The sequence below is a fragment of the Sebastes umbrosus genome, chromosome 3, assembly GCF_015220745.1.
Source record: "Sebastes umbrosus isolate fSebUmb1 chromosome 3, fSebUmb1.pri, whole genome shotgun sequence".
In the NCBI taxonomy this organism is placed as follows: Eukaryota; Metazoa; Chordata; class Actinopteri; order Perciformes; family Sebastidae; genus Sebastes; species Sebastes umbrosus.
This window is the reverse complement of record NC_051271.1, coordinates 17,765,729-17,779,132: the sequence shown is the minus strand read 5'-3', so window position 1 is coordinate 17,779,132 and position 13,404 is coordinate 17,765,729. Positions and strand designations below refer to the sequence as shown.

Here is a 13,404-nt window from a genome sequence, read left to right as displayed (position 1 = left end):
AAAGACAACGTTTGACATTAAAACACATTTAATGGTACAGTATCAAAATGCAAACATCCTGTATTGTAAAAACAGCTAATAATTAATATATATATATATATATTTATCTCCTTGTTTAAGGTGATATTATAATAATAAAACCCAACATGGTGTTTGATACGTGTGTCTTTGGGTTCACAGTCACCTCATGAAACTGCCGTCTTATCATCTTCTTCCAGAACAAACTGTATCTGGAAGACTTTCAAACTCCACCTCAACATGTGTTATGATTAAAGAGTTATGTGCCAAGTCTGACTTTCATGAGCGCACTCATAACCAACTGATTCTGTTAGTTTCCCATTAAGAGACAAACCAAGAGCCAAAATGCAAACAATGATCACTGTGGAGAATAAATAATTTGGTACCAAAGGCAGATGTTAATTTGTTGCTTTGATTATTTCAAGGCCACACAAAGTATTTTACAAGTACTGTATTTGACTTAAAAACGTTCCTTTATATCAATTTGCCAAATAGAAAAGTGTAGACATTCAACTCTCAGCTCTTTCAGTAAAAAAAACAAGTCTGAGGTAAAGAGAATCGTTTTGCTGAGTCTGTGGTGGTTTATTTTTTAATTATTTGGACTGGAAGATATGTTGATAGTGCAGGTTTATAATCGTTCCCACAGAGGACCAGGTCTCTGTTCTCCTCAAGACCCATGCTTGAACTCCATGAGGCACAAACCAGGAAGGTGACCAAGAGCACTGGAGAGGAGAGGAGAGGAGAGAGGAGGTTTAGAAATATTGAACTTGGTAGCAGATTTTCCTCAGACTGTCAGAGTCCTCACCTGGTGCATCCGGGCAGCACGACCACAGACAAGGTGCCTTGTGGGAGAGATCTGAAGAGCTTCAGCAGGCAGCGGTCCAACTTCCCCATCATGAGATCCATTTCCTGCTCCTACAGAGATCACATATTGGAGTCTTCATTACATGTGTTCAATAGGGCTGTAACTAACGATCATTTTCTGTGGGACTAACGCTGTTGTCAAACTGTTGTGAAGCTGTGCGCCATAGACGACATGTCTTCTCAATATTGCCTGATATCATAGTTTGTTTTTACTTATACACCGCTAAGGATACCGGATCCGGTATCGGGCCGATAGTGACTCAAATAGCTGGATTGGATATCGTGATAATGGGGCCGATCTATTCAATTCAGTTCTATGTTTATATGCTATATACATTATATACTGGAATTTTAATTCCTGTGTACGTTTTGACCAATTTGTTGCTGCAGTAAAAAGGTGAACACTTGAATTGTAATTCCTGTTGTCCTGGTGTACGATTCATTAATCTAATACTAAATAACAATTCCTACATTTATATCTATATTTATTTCTTACATTTTGTTTTACAAAGTTAGGAAAGCAACATTTAAGTCAAGCCTGTTGTTGCTTCACACATAAAAGAATAATCCCAGTCTCTTCCACACAGTGAGAATACAGCTTATTAATTAAACACTGGTATCGGATCGGTATCAGAACGGATCGGTGCATCCCCACTTAAAACCCCGGCAAAACCAGTGCCTACGTACAGTGTCGGCTTAAGAAAAGAAAAGTCAAAATTCTCTGATTCCAGCTTCTTAAAAGTGAATATTTTCTGATTTCTTTACTCCTCTATGACAGTAAACTGAATATTTTTGAGTTGTGGACAAAACAAGACATTTGAGGACGTCATCTTGGGCTTTTAGGAAACACAGACCAACATTTTTCACCATTTTCTGACATTTTATAGACCAAACAACTAATCGATTAATCATGAAATTAATCGACAGTGAAAATAATCGTTCACCCATTTCCACTGGGATCGACTCCTTTTCCTAAACAGTGACGTTAGGAATGTGTGACGACCAACTGGAGTCAATAACACACCCTTGTCTTTACCTGAGAACTGGTGTGCACGCGGGTCCTCTCCTCGTCTTCTGCTGCTGCTGCTTCACTGTCAGGATCCACCGTGGCGATTGGTGTTGTCATGGCAACCCATGAGGGCAAGTGGGGTGGAGTTAGGGACGAACAGACGAGGTAGTTTTCCCTCCTGAGATCCTCAGTGGAGCTGAAGGCTGCATGTCTGCAATCTGAGCTCTCAAACTCTGCACACAGAGACACTCGTGTTGGAGAACTTTGTTTGAACAGTACAACAAGGGATAGTGAATAATATAGCTTTTTACTCACTTATGTATGCATGTCTTGCACGTTTTCCAGGTTTGGCCGGCAGGATGACTCTCTCCACCGAACCAAAGTGACCAAATGTCTCTCTGACTTCCTGCTCAGACAGCTTAGACTGCGACCGCTGGCCGTTTACTTTCGTTGAGGGCGACCTGTTCGCTGTTTTAACAGAAGTAACACCTGAACATTCTGCATCTGACGTGTGTCCATTGACCCGTGCAGAAACGTGTATGCTCCCAGCCATACTGGGGTTCAATTTAACAGCGTAGAGGTGACTGGCGTGGAGACTGTCACACATCAAAGTATCAAGAGTCAGATCCAAGTCCAGCATTGACTCGTAAACAGGCCTCTGGACCTATAAAATGCACACACAAGCAAACATGTTGGAGATACAGCAGTCTACTGGAATAACTTTAACTGTAATGCAAAGGGAAGAAGTGACAGGAAGCAAAAGGAAAAAGGGAAAGAGAGTTACCTTGATGGAATGTCCCTGCATATTAAATCCATTCAAAGTTGTTAGAGCCAGCACAGCTCCCTCCAGCAGCTCAAACTCTACCTCTGCATGAACCTGGAGACCAAACAGTTAGAAAATATAGGTCTTATTAATAAAGCACGTCCAAACAGAGGGGGAAGCTTTTAGAGCTCTAGTTTAAGAGGAACTGAAGCGGTAATTATCACCATATCTTAAGAGGTATTCGGTTGTTGATGTGTTCATCTGACAGAAATACAGTTTACTAGCAGTGTATTAAAGGGTGGGTCCATCTGCGTTCGTTTTTTTTTCAAATGGAAACGTCCACTCAGCCGTTGCAAAAAGCAGTGACGAAAGTTACCAAAGTAAACTAATCAATAAGGTTATGTATAATGTGAACGCTAGCACCAGGTGAGTCAACGTTAGCTGTGCTAAGATTGGAAATAACTGAAAGGGTTAGTTCGGATCTATTTGAAGTGAGGTTGTATGTATACTCCCTCTGGGAGGTAAAATTACTGTTGTTTTTAATGTAGTCTGGTGAATTTGAAGAGAGCGATATAAAGGCTTCAGTTACTGCCGGAAAGGGCTTTCTGACGCTGAGGTAAATCGGCTTTGGACGGGAGCAACAGAAAAATGTATTTTAGCCACCTTTTCACCGCTTTACCTCGCCGTCAGGCAGCCTTTTCTGATGGGGAACTGAAGCCGTTATTTTGCGGTCTTCAAAGCCACCAGACTACATTCACAAAAACAGTCATTTTACCTTGCAGAACATGGGAGTATCTGGCCTACCGCTGCATCGATCGGTTAGTTTGTTTGTGTTATTGTGTGACTTTCAGATCCAAACTAACGTGGCATCATCATGCAGAAACCTACGTCAGGTCACGTGGGAAAACGTTTTTATCAGGGCTTAAAAAAAACAACATTTTGACACTAAAACATAGTACTTCAACCAAAATGTTCGGATTTGAATACATAAGGAACACCACTGGAAAGCTAACCTCAAAATAATGGACCTGCCCCTTAAATGTGAAATAAAGGATGATAACGTAGGTGAGATATACCCTGACAGTTGTTTTCAACATTTTGATATTTCGAACCGGTCCACAGCAACAGAACAGCCGCCTCACATCCCTCTCAGAGAAACCTGCAGGGAACGGCCCGGCAAACACGACGCACATATCTCGAAGGTCCGCACACACCACCTGCAGGATAAACACACACACACATTAAGTAGTAGATTAAAACAACACTTTAAATGTATCATGTTGTGAATAAATGCCTCACCCTCTGGTACTGGTGCTCCTGATGAGGGTAGCTCCTCTTCATTTGGTCCGAGAGGGAAGAAAACTGGAGCACTGAGAGGAACGGATACTTGGTCTGTCTCCTGAAAGAAGCTAAGATCTGAAGGAGACGAGATACAGTAACAGAGGTAGAGAAAGGGAAGAGTTAAGGGGAGGATGGTGAGGGAAAAGAAGACACAGATCATATAGTGAGGGAGAGGAAAAATGGTGCAAATGCAGCAAACTGTTATATTCATCTATAATATAATCAATGATGATCAATGTCATCTCTTGAACAAAAAGAGCAACTTCATTCATCTTCATAGTTCAATGTTAAATTAGGAAGAAATGCCACTAAAGATTTTCCATCAGAACCAGAAACCTGAAGATATTCATCACTGAACGGATCCTAATATCTAACAAATAGGTCAACCAGCAAACCCTCTATGTGTATTATATACAGTATATGCACCACGAATGAAAAACACATCAATTCATATTTTGGGTAGAAAACCGAGTTAATTTAGAGTGTTTGATCAGGTAAAGGTCAGACGGCTTCGGAGTCAGAACTTCTCATGTCTCACCTCTTTGTCAGAGTTGTGCCACTGCTGATTGGACAGCTCCAGAGTGATGTCAGAACGCTTTCCTATGAAGGCTACTGACCGGCCCAGTGTCTGTAGGATGTCCGCAAACCTGCACGAGAAATAAAGATGGAGAATCTGTCAAATACAGCTGCAGCAGAACGTGCGATGAGAGGAGTTTGACATTGTGAATGAGGAGCAGAATCCCTCTATTAGCAACGTAGATTGTTTAATAGGATTTTAGTGTTTTCATTAGTGAAAGATATATTTTTCCTAAAAGTCTATCATTTTGGATTTTCAGGAAGGCATTCATCCTCATGATTCATGATTCAGTGAAATGATTCTGCAGACAGTTAAATCACAGAGATTTGAGTTGAAAATTTCAGACAAGGACGGACTAAGTTGGAGAGATCGGTAGACTGACTCAGATATTTCTGATTTTGTGTGTGTTCAAAAGCCACATTTAAAAAGTCCAAACTAAAATGTGAGTGCTGTGTTTTTGTATTGATCCACCATCGGGAGTGTTTTTGGGAGGGAAAATGCTATCTTAGCATGGAGGCCAAAAACCTAGAGGAAAGATACGGTTAACCCGACTTAACCGGTTTACACTGCAAGCCTTAGTGCTCAATTCACATTTATTGCTCAGATCCGATTTTTGTTCTTCAAAGGCTACTTTTAACTACATCTGTCCGCGCCTCTCCTCAAAGCTCTCGCGGCAAGACTCTCAGTTCAGGCGACCCATCTCCCTGAGAAAGTGCGTGATGTAAAAGATCAGAGTTCCGATATGAATGTTCAGACTGAGGTCGCATTGCAAAGAATCAGACTTCTATCTGATTTAGGACCGCATATAAAAGTGGCCCAAATCAGAATTGAAAAGATCAGATTCCATGTGATTTGTGCTTTTCACACACAGATCTCAGTCACATATGCGCAAAAAAACAGATTTGGGCCACTTTTGCCTGCAGTGTGAATGTAGCCTTAGTGTGAACATGGTCTGAGTAACAGCAGATGTGAAGAATACAAAGAGGTATACAGACTGTATATTGTACCTGTGACTTGGGGCAGGTGCAGGTGCAGGTTCACAGTCAGAGGACTCCTCTACTATTGTATATCCCCACAGCTCCTCTAGATGAAGTTCTACAACCTGAGAGTGAGCACACAGAAAATATTACATCAACTGTGCGTGTGCGTGTGTGCGCGTGTGCGTGTGTGTGTGTGTGTGCGCGTGTGTGTGTGTGTGTGTGTGTGTGTGTGTGTGTGTGTGTGTGTGTGTGTGTGTCTGGAAGCGATGTGTTACCTGACGAGGTCCTGTTTTAATAAAGTACTGAGCCAGCTCCAGGGCCGCCACTGCATCCTCAGTGGGATTATGACCCTTCTCCTCTTCAGTTTGTATTTGCCTCCTGGGACACAAGTGGAAAATTTAATTATTAGCCGTACTGGGTGAGAAAAAGACAGAGAGAGAGAGAGAGAGAGAGAGAGAGAGAGAGAGAGAGAGAGAGCGAGAGAGAGAGAACTTACTGCAGCACTACGTCGGCCAGGACCTTCAGTTTAAACTTGTTTCCAAACTCTCTCCTGTACAGCAGGGAGGTGTCGATTACATGCTGGTGGATCAGCTGCAGGGACGACACAAACACAATATTGGTCTTCACTTTAAAGAGAGCCTCTACAAAATGAAATATCCATCCACAATACATCTGAGAAATTTGACTACTTCCAAATGACTGCTGGCATGAAGGGAATAAAATCACTTTTTTGAGTTCTTAAAATATCAACATTTTTGACAATGTAATTGTCTGACTTTTTTTTAAATAAAAACCAGCTTACATGAGACACTGACATGTTATGAATATCTTGTTCCTGGTGTCTGCTCACAACCATCTATTTATTTATTTTTGTGAGTGATGAAGGCAAAAAAATATGTTCCCACATTGTAGACAATAAAGTTCCTAACTTACAAAGTTTTTTTCAAGGTGATGCATCAGAGATTTTATATTAAATTGTGTAGCAAATATTCTGACAACTTTGAATTAAATATAATAATATAAATAAAATAATATGGTCTCTGAGTATAAAACTCTTTTTATTTATGAGGTTAACTGCTGTAAACAAGTCAGACATCTGAAATGTGTCAGACTTAACTTGAATTTCGAGGTAACATCTGACTCAGAACATAACCACATCCTGATAATTATATTGTTACAAGCAGAAATAAAAATGTCAGTAGTAACTCACTTTCAGAGCCACGAGGTCGTTGTTTAGAGAATGTCCCACCAGGACAGCGTCGCTCGGCAACAACGTCCTGATCTTTACTTGAACATCACGCAGGGTCGTTGTGATTGGTCGCAACAGCTGTGCGGTTATACCAGAGAACCTATTAGAAGGCAACAAAAATGTGTTTTAGCATTTTAACACAGAGATTGATGATTATTTAAAAACACACCAGTGTGTGTGTGTGTGTGTGTGTGTGTGTGTGTGTGTGTGTGTGTACCTTGTGAGGTAGTCGAGGATTCGGTTCTGAGGTTTCACCAGGTCGTCCATCACACAGTTCCCATCGCTGTCCACCAGAGAGACACGAGCCAGCTCGTATCCTCTTTCTGTTAGACACTGAAGCACAACATGAACACACTGATTCACTGCTGGATCAGAATAACTCACAACACAAACTTCTAACAACATCTTGCCCAGAAAAGCGATGAGATCCCCATCACAGAACGCTGAGAAGTGATGAATAAATGGAGACAGCACAAGAGAGGACGGACCACATGATAAATAAAATATTACTTGTTGTTATTTGCAGACAGATGAGGTGGTCTGGTAATGTGAGCTGCTGTTTGTATCAGCTACAAGTAGAATAGACGTGCGTCAAAGTGATGTAGCTCGTTCTGTCAGATAGTAAATATCTGTTTAACGGGGCACATGTAACATAAATATGCTTCAAGTTAAAGTAGCATGAGCATATGTCAATTCAAACAAGTCAAGTCAAATTTATTTATAAAGAATATTTAAAAACAACCCACGTTGACCAAAGTGCTGTACAGACTCATAGGCACAAATAAACAACATATAGGCACAAGTGAAAAATCAGGAGGATTCAAATGCTAGTGAGTAAAAGTACAGTATGTCTTGAGCCCAGACTTAAAAGAGTCAATGGAGACAGCAGATCTGATCATTTCTACCTGACAAAATATTTATTATAAAAATGTGATAGGGTAGCACATCCCAAATTTCAAACTCAAGGAGGACAAAATACTAGCATTTCACTTGTTTAATTGGCTCACATCACAATAGATATACGCTTACGCGTGAACTGATTCTGTATACTTCACCCGCTCTGAAGAAGGCTCCATGTCGAAACACGTAAGCGTATGTGTATTGTGATACATTAATGTATTTTTAAAATGATGAAAATTGAACTACTTATTGATGGATTCATATTTATTTTTGCAATTTCTTTTTATTGCCCATTAAAATGTCAAAAAAGAATTAGTTCGTAATTTAGTCCATTTATTCATAGTTTAATAAATACATTTGTAAATACATCTATTAATGCCTATTTTTATTGTACAATTAGTTATTAATCAAATAAATGCTTTATTACTATTTACGTGACTCTTGTGGTCCTACATAAATATCACGATAATGGTACCTGTCTATTTGTCACAATACATGCTGCTGTATTGACTGTTTAAAGCTGAGTAACTGCTACAAGGAAAGTGGGAATGAAGTATATAACTGAGAGCATCTTCTCACCATTTCGCAGTCGAGTCCATACAGAGGGCTGCTGTCAGTCACACAGTCAACACTATCCATGCACACAAATTCCTCAAAGCCGGGCATTCCTAACCAAGAGAGAGAGAGAGAGAGAGACAACATCTAAGTTTTCACATCAAAAACTGATCTTTTAAAAACAAAGGTCTCCATAAATGTAAAAATGCATTTTAATGAGGATATACACACATACAGTATGCAGCCTGCTAAGATACTGTCATCAGCAGAAAGCCCTGAAAGCGTAATGGTGGAAGAAGCAGGATTACTGTGGATGGAATCAGAGAGAGAGACTCACCTTTGACAGGGAAGTGTGTCTTGATCATCTCCTCCTGGGTGAGAACGTATGCCGTCAATCCTCTCCTCTGTGTCCCAAACTTGCTGATTACTGGGTGAATCCTCAGTGCTGCAGCAATAATACACACACGCACGCACGCACGCACACACACACACACACACACACACACACACACACACACACACACACACACACACACAATTAAGAACAAGAGTAAAAACACTGAGGGAAAACAACAAATCTACAGCTGAGAGGTTTAATGTAAGATGACTAAATGGCACAATATAATAATGTGATGATATTCAGGGGATGAATATTAAAGCGTAACTTTGGTACTTTTCAACCTGGATCCTATTTCCCCATGTTTTTGTGTCTAAGGGACTAATAGGGACAACTATTTTTGAAATTGGTTCGGTATTGAAGAAGAACGCTGTAACCGACAGCCACGAAACAATCTGCGAGGGCAAGTGAGCAGCGTCAATGTCAAGACAACATTATAGAAAGGACTCTACAGAGAAATAAAATGTTTTTCTGACCTTTCTCTTGATCCGGTCGGTTTGTTATTGTGTCCAAGTCCAGCTCAAGGAGAGGTCTCGTTGTGAAATCTGAATATCCGTATACTCTGGCTCAAATAAATACGGACGGCCATCAAATTCAGAGACCAGATGTAAATATTCAGCCATGACATTGAAAGTATTTTAGATAACACTAAGCTACGCTTTCTGTACTCCAACACAACAAACTCCATGTTTCCGCCATAGATGTATTCCACTATTCCACCGTTGTCTTCCAGCAACACGTCACCTCGCCAGATTTCACAACGAGACTTCTCCTTGAGCGAGACTCTTTCCATGATATCAGACACTTATAATAACAATCAGAGCCTGTCATGGTAAAAAACAAGCACTTTTAGTGGACGTAAATGTCGGTGCCAGCTTGCCCCAACAGCAGCGTATTGCAGCCCGTGAGCAGCAGCTCTCCCTCAATACTAGACCAGTGTCCGAAATTGTTGTCATTATTAGTGAGTTAGATACAAAAACATGAGAAAATAGGGTCCAGGTTGAAAAATACCAAGCATTCAGAGGACAATTAATGACACAAAATATTTTTTTTTGACTAACAGTCAAATGAAATGTGGATGTGAGGCATTCATAAAAAGTAAATTTAACTCTATAGCAGCCTTTAATAAACAGGAATGGGCGAAGTTTTGTGGGCTACATTATCATTTTTTGACGATCAAAGTCGAAGACAATAGCTACTCAGATGTCGTACTGATGATGTATTCATATATTGCCCACGTCTACACACACTCAGAACATATTATCCGCATAAGATTCTCACCTTTGTGCACTTCACTGTTTCCATTGTGTCTTTGGGAAAGAGATGGATCATCTGATTCAGGAACTTCACTGCTGAAGATTCCTGACACCAGGTTGGCAGACGATGGCGTAAAGGTGATCCTCTAATCCAGCCAGATAAAAACAACAAGGACCAGCGTTCAGCCCAGACACTAATAATGTATATCATTGTACATTTACATCCCCTCTGGTTACTTACAGTGGTGTAGTTGGTCCTGAGGTGTGGCAGGGTGAGGTAGTGTTTGTAAAAGTGACTCTGGGTCAGGCCCTCCACGATCACCACATTCACAGCTTTAACCCTCTTCTGATGGCGGAGATGACACCAACTAGAAGAGACACGGGGGGGTGGCGGGAAGAGTGTGATGAAAAGTACAAGTGGTGTAGACTTTAAAAGGATCATTAAGATTATTGTCAGAGCACAGGGACTCAGTAAAAGTGCAATACAGAGAGTTGTTTGATAAAAGCTGATGAAGTAGATAACATCTTACCACCCCAATCATTACCTCGGCTGTTTAATGCCACTTGTTTTCCCCAGAGCGGCATAATGCAGCAGCTCTGTCAGCTCATTCAGTGTAATTGGTTGTTGAAGGCGGTGGAGCAGCACGGGGCTCCTCGTTGGGCGAGGGGAACATCCACACTCCCGTGTCTCCTCACCTTCCTGCACAGATTTTAATCTCTTGGCCTCTTCGTGTGCTGTGAAGTCGACGTGCTTTCTTTTTCTTCTGTCGAATGTATCTGCTGCTGTAGATGCTTCTACTAGGAGGTAAAAAAAATAAAAAATAAAAACATATTTAATCATTATAATAATTTAAGCAGAAGTTAATGTAAGTTTAAGAGCTACACATGTTGCTCTTTAAATGTGTTTTATTTATGAAGGTACAACAGGGGAGCACTGTGTTTAGCCAACTAAGGCTGTTTTTCAAAGCTCAATACTTTTCCAGTACCAAAATGTGTCCGTAACTTTTGAATATAGAGCTGCGGCGATAAACTGATTAGTTGTCAACTATTAAATTAATCACCAACTATTTTGATAATCGATTAATCAGTTTGAGTAATTTTTAAAGAAAGAAAATGTCAAAATTCTCTGGTTCCAGCTTCTTAAGTGTGAATATTTTCTGCTTTCTTTACTTCTCTATGACAGTAAACTGAATATCTTTGAGTTGTGGACAAAACGAGACATCTGAGGGAAACAGTGATCAACATTTTTCACCATTTTCTGACATTTTATAGATAAAAAATTAATCAATTAATCAAGAATTGTCACTTTACCTTATTTACCTTTATATACTTTACATACTGTTTTATAAACTGTTACACCTTTGTACATATACATATTTACTACTTCTCTATACATACTACATTCCTGTCTACACCTCTGTATATATATTTTTAGTACTTCTCATTATTACACACTATATTCCTGTTTACACCTCTGTGTAAATATATTACTTCTCATCATGCATATACATACTACATCTTGTTTACATTCAGTTTTCCCATCTGAAATACTGTTGTCAGCAAAGTTACAAGTTTACATTTACACTACTATTTTATATTTACTTATGTTTATATTTATTTTAACTGCATTATTTTATGCCTTAGATTATAACTTTGCTTTTACTTTTACTTGTGTGATTTCCCCTTTTATATATACATATTTTATGAGCATTGTTGAAGGAACCTGAGACCAAAGATTTTCATTACCAATAAAAATGCTTTGCTGGAATTGACAAATGACAAATAAAGAACCTTGAAAAAATCCTCGACAGATGTACCGAAAATGAAAATAATCATTAGTTGCACCCTATTTGAATATCAAAAACTGTCAGTTATGCTTTAAGTGTTGTTTACTTATTCTTTGATCAGATATTTCCTCATTCACATCAGAATTTTCAACTTTATTTTAAACTGTGGTTGCTTTGTGTAAAGACAAAATATAAACACAGAGAAAAAGATAAGGAGTTTTGTAAATGAAGGTTTTCATGCCTTCATTAATGATAAAATGTATATCACCCCTAGTCCTATCGCACCTGTATTTCTGTAAATAACTTTAAATTATTATAGTTTTAATATAGTTGAAGTAATTCTGCAGGTAAACTTCATCATAGACTGACCCGAAAGAGAGAGAATGGGTTTGTATAAAAACATGTTTACAATGTGACGCATGGAAACAAGCAATGTTTTATTATAAGGCACCACATTGGTATGAAAAATGTAAAACAATACTCAGCCCATTCTGCAACTATTTGGCTGAAACGACTTCACCCTTCATCAGGTGGGATTTACAAGTCAAACTGAATATTATTTTTTTTATATTTAGAATAGCATGCTGGGTTCATTTTGATTACTTTAGCTGTAAAGCAACACAGTGATAATTGGAATAAGTAGATTGGCTTACATTACATGGGGTTGTGTTGGGGTATTTTTTCCCATTGTGAGGGGATGGTGCATTAAAAGCACATCTAGTGACTGTATGATGATGTGTTTGCTGTATTAGTGTTGCATCTGTCAGGTGAGTAATTTTAAGCTTTATCTGTATAACTGTATTAGGTACAAGTGAATGTATCCCAGTGGAATCTGAACTTTTACAAGGGGTACAAAGATAAGTAACATGCTGGTGATTTGGGTTCATTTTGATTACTTTGTACCCCTCTAAAAGTTCAGATTCCACTGGGATACATTCACGAGTACCTAATACAGTTATACAGATAAAGCTTAAAATGACTCACCTGACAGTTGCAGCTCTAATACAGCAAACACATCATCATACAGTCACTAGATATGTTTTTAATGCACCATCCCCTCACAATGGGATAAACAACCACATGTAATGTATACTTATTCCAATTATCACTGTGTTGCTTTACAGCTAAGGTGATCAAAATGAACCCAGATCACCAGCATGTTATTCTAAATATTCAGTTTGACTTGTAAATCCCACCTGATGAAGAGTGAAGTTGTTTCAGCCAAATAGTTGCAGAATGGGCTGAGTATTGTTTTAAATGTTTCATGCCAATGTGGTGCCTTATAATAAAACATTACTTTGTATTAGTGCCTCACACTGTAAACATGTTTTTATACAAACCCTTTCTCTCTCTTTCAGGTCAGTCTATGAGGGAGTTTACCTGCCAAGCTTAAGTGAGAATGAACAGTAACAGTTACAGTACACACACCTAGCTGGCTAACACAACAATAATAAACACTTATAGAGTATTTATAACTTGAGTTATAACGCGTGAGAATAGCAACGAACGTAAAAATGTGTAAATACCAGATGTTGTTGATCCTGCAGGGTCCAAATCCATGTTTTTCCACCACTCATAGAGGCTAAAAACACATGGTTTACTAAGCACAAGCACTGCTGCAATGTGGGATACAAGTTTAAAAATGCCAGTACTACTTCCGGTTTGAAATTTTAAAAATAAACTACTGTACACACTGTTGTCATGTCTT

The 13,404-nt window shown here is 39.2% G+C and overlaps 1 protein-coding gene across 2 annotated transcripts; it reads right to left on the bottom strand.

Moving 5' to 3' along the window:
* Window positions 1-576: 576 nt before the first annotated feature.
* Window positions 577-13,400, bottom strand: LOC119484766 (RNA exonuclease 5-like). 2 transcript variants are annotated; one of them, XM_037763839.1, is made up of 19 exons: window positions 13,223-13,400; window positions 10,455-10,707; window positions 10,151-10,277; window positions 9,935-10,055; window positions 8,594-8,701; window positions 8,281-8,369; window positions 7,019-7,134; window positions 6,763-6,901; window positions 6,049-6,143; window positions 5,828-5,930; window positions 5,580-5,674; window positions 4,534-4,642; window positions 3,954-4,070; window positions 3,731-3,871; window positions 2,676-2,768; window positions 2,207-2,555; window positions 1,919-2,124; window positions 824-933; window positions 577-740 (listed from the first exon to the last, which is right to left on the bottom strand). In XM_037763839.1, exons 1-19 carry the CDS (start codon window positions 13,254-13,256, stop codon window positions 686-688), a joined length of 2,460 nt encoding a protein of 819 aa, XP_037619767.1. In that variant the 5' UTR covers window positions 13,257-13,400; the 3' UTR covers window positions 577-685. The 2 variants fall into 2 exon arrangements, with proteins under 2 accessions (XP_037619767.1, XP_037619768.1); XM_037763840.1 differs by having other exon boundaries at window positions 10,455-10,704.
* Window positions 13,401-13,404: the final 4 nt, after the last annotated feature.

Bases quoted from the DNA above. Each gene is read 5' to 3' on its own strand.
- LOC119484766 (XM_037763839.1), bottom strand. From the start codon at position 13,256: ATGGATTTGGACCCTGCAGGATCAACAACATCTG. The intron at 7,135-8,280 runs GTGAGAAGATGC...GTTGTGCTTCAG, and splicing joins ATGGACTCGACTGCGAAATG to TGTCTAACAGAAAGAGGATA. The intron at 5,675-5,827 runs GTAACACATCGC...GCTCACTCTCAG, and splicing joins TTAAAACAGGACCTCGTCAG to GTTGTAGAACTTCATCTAGA.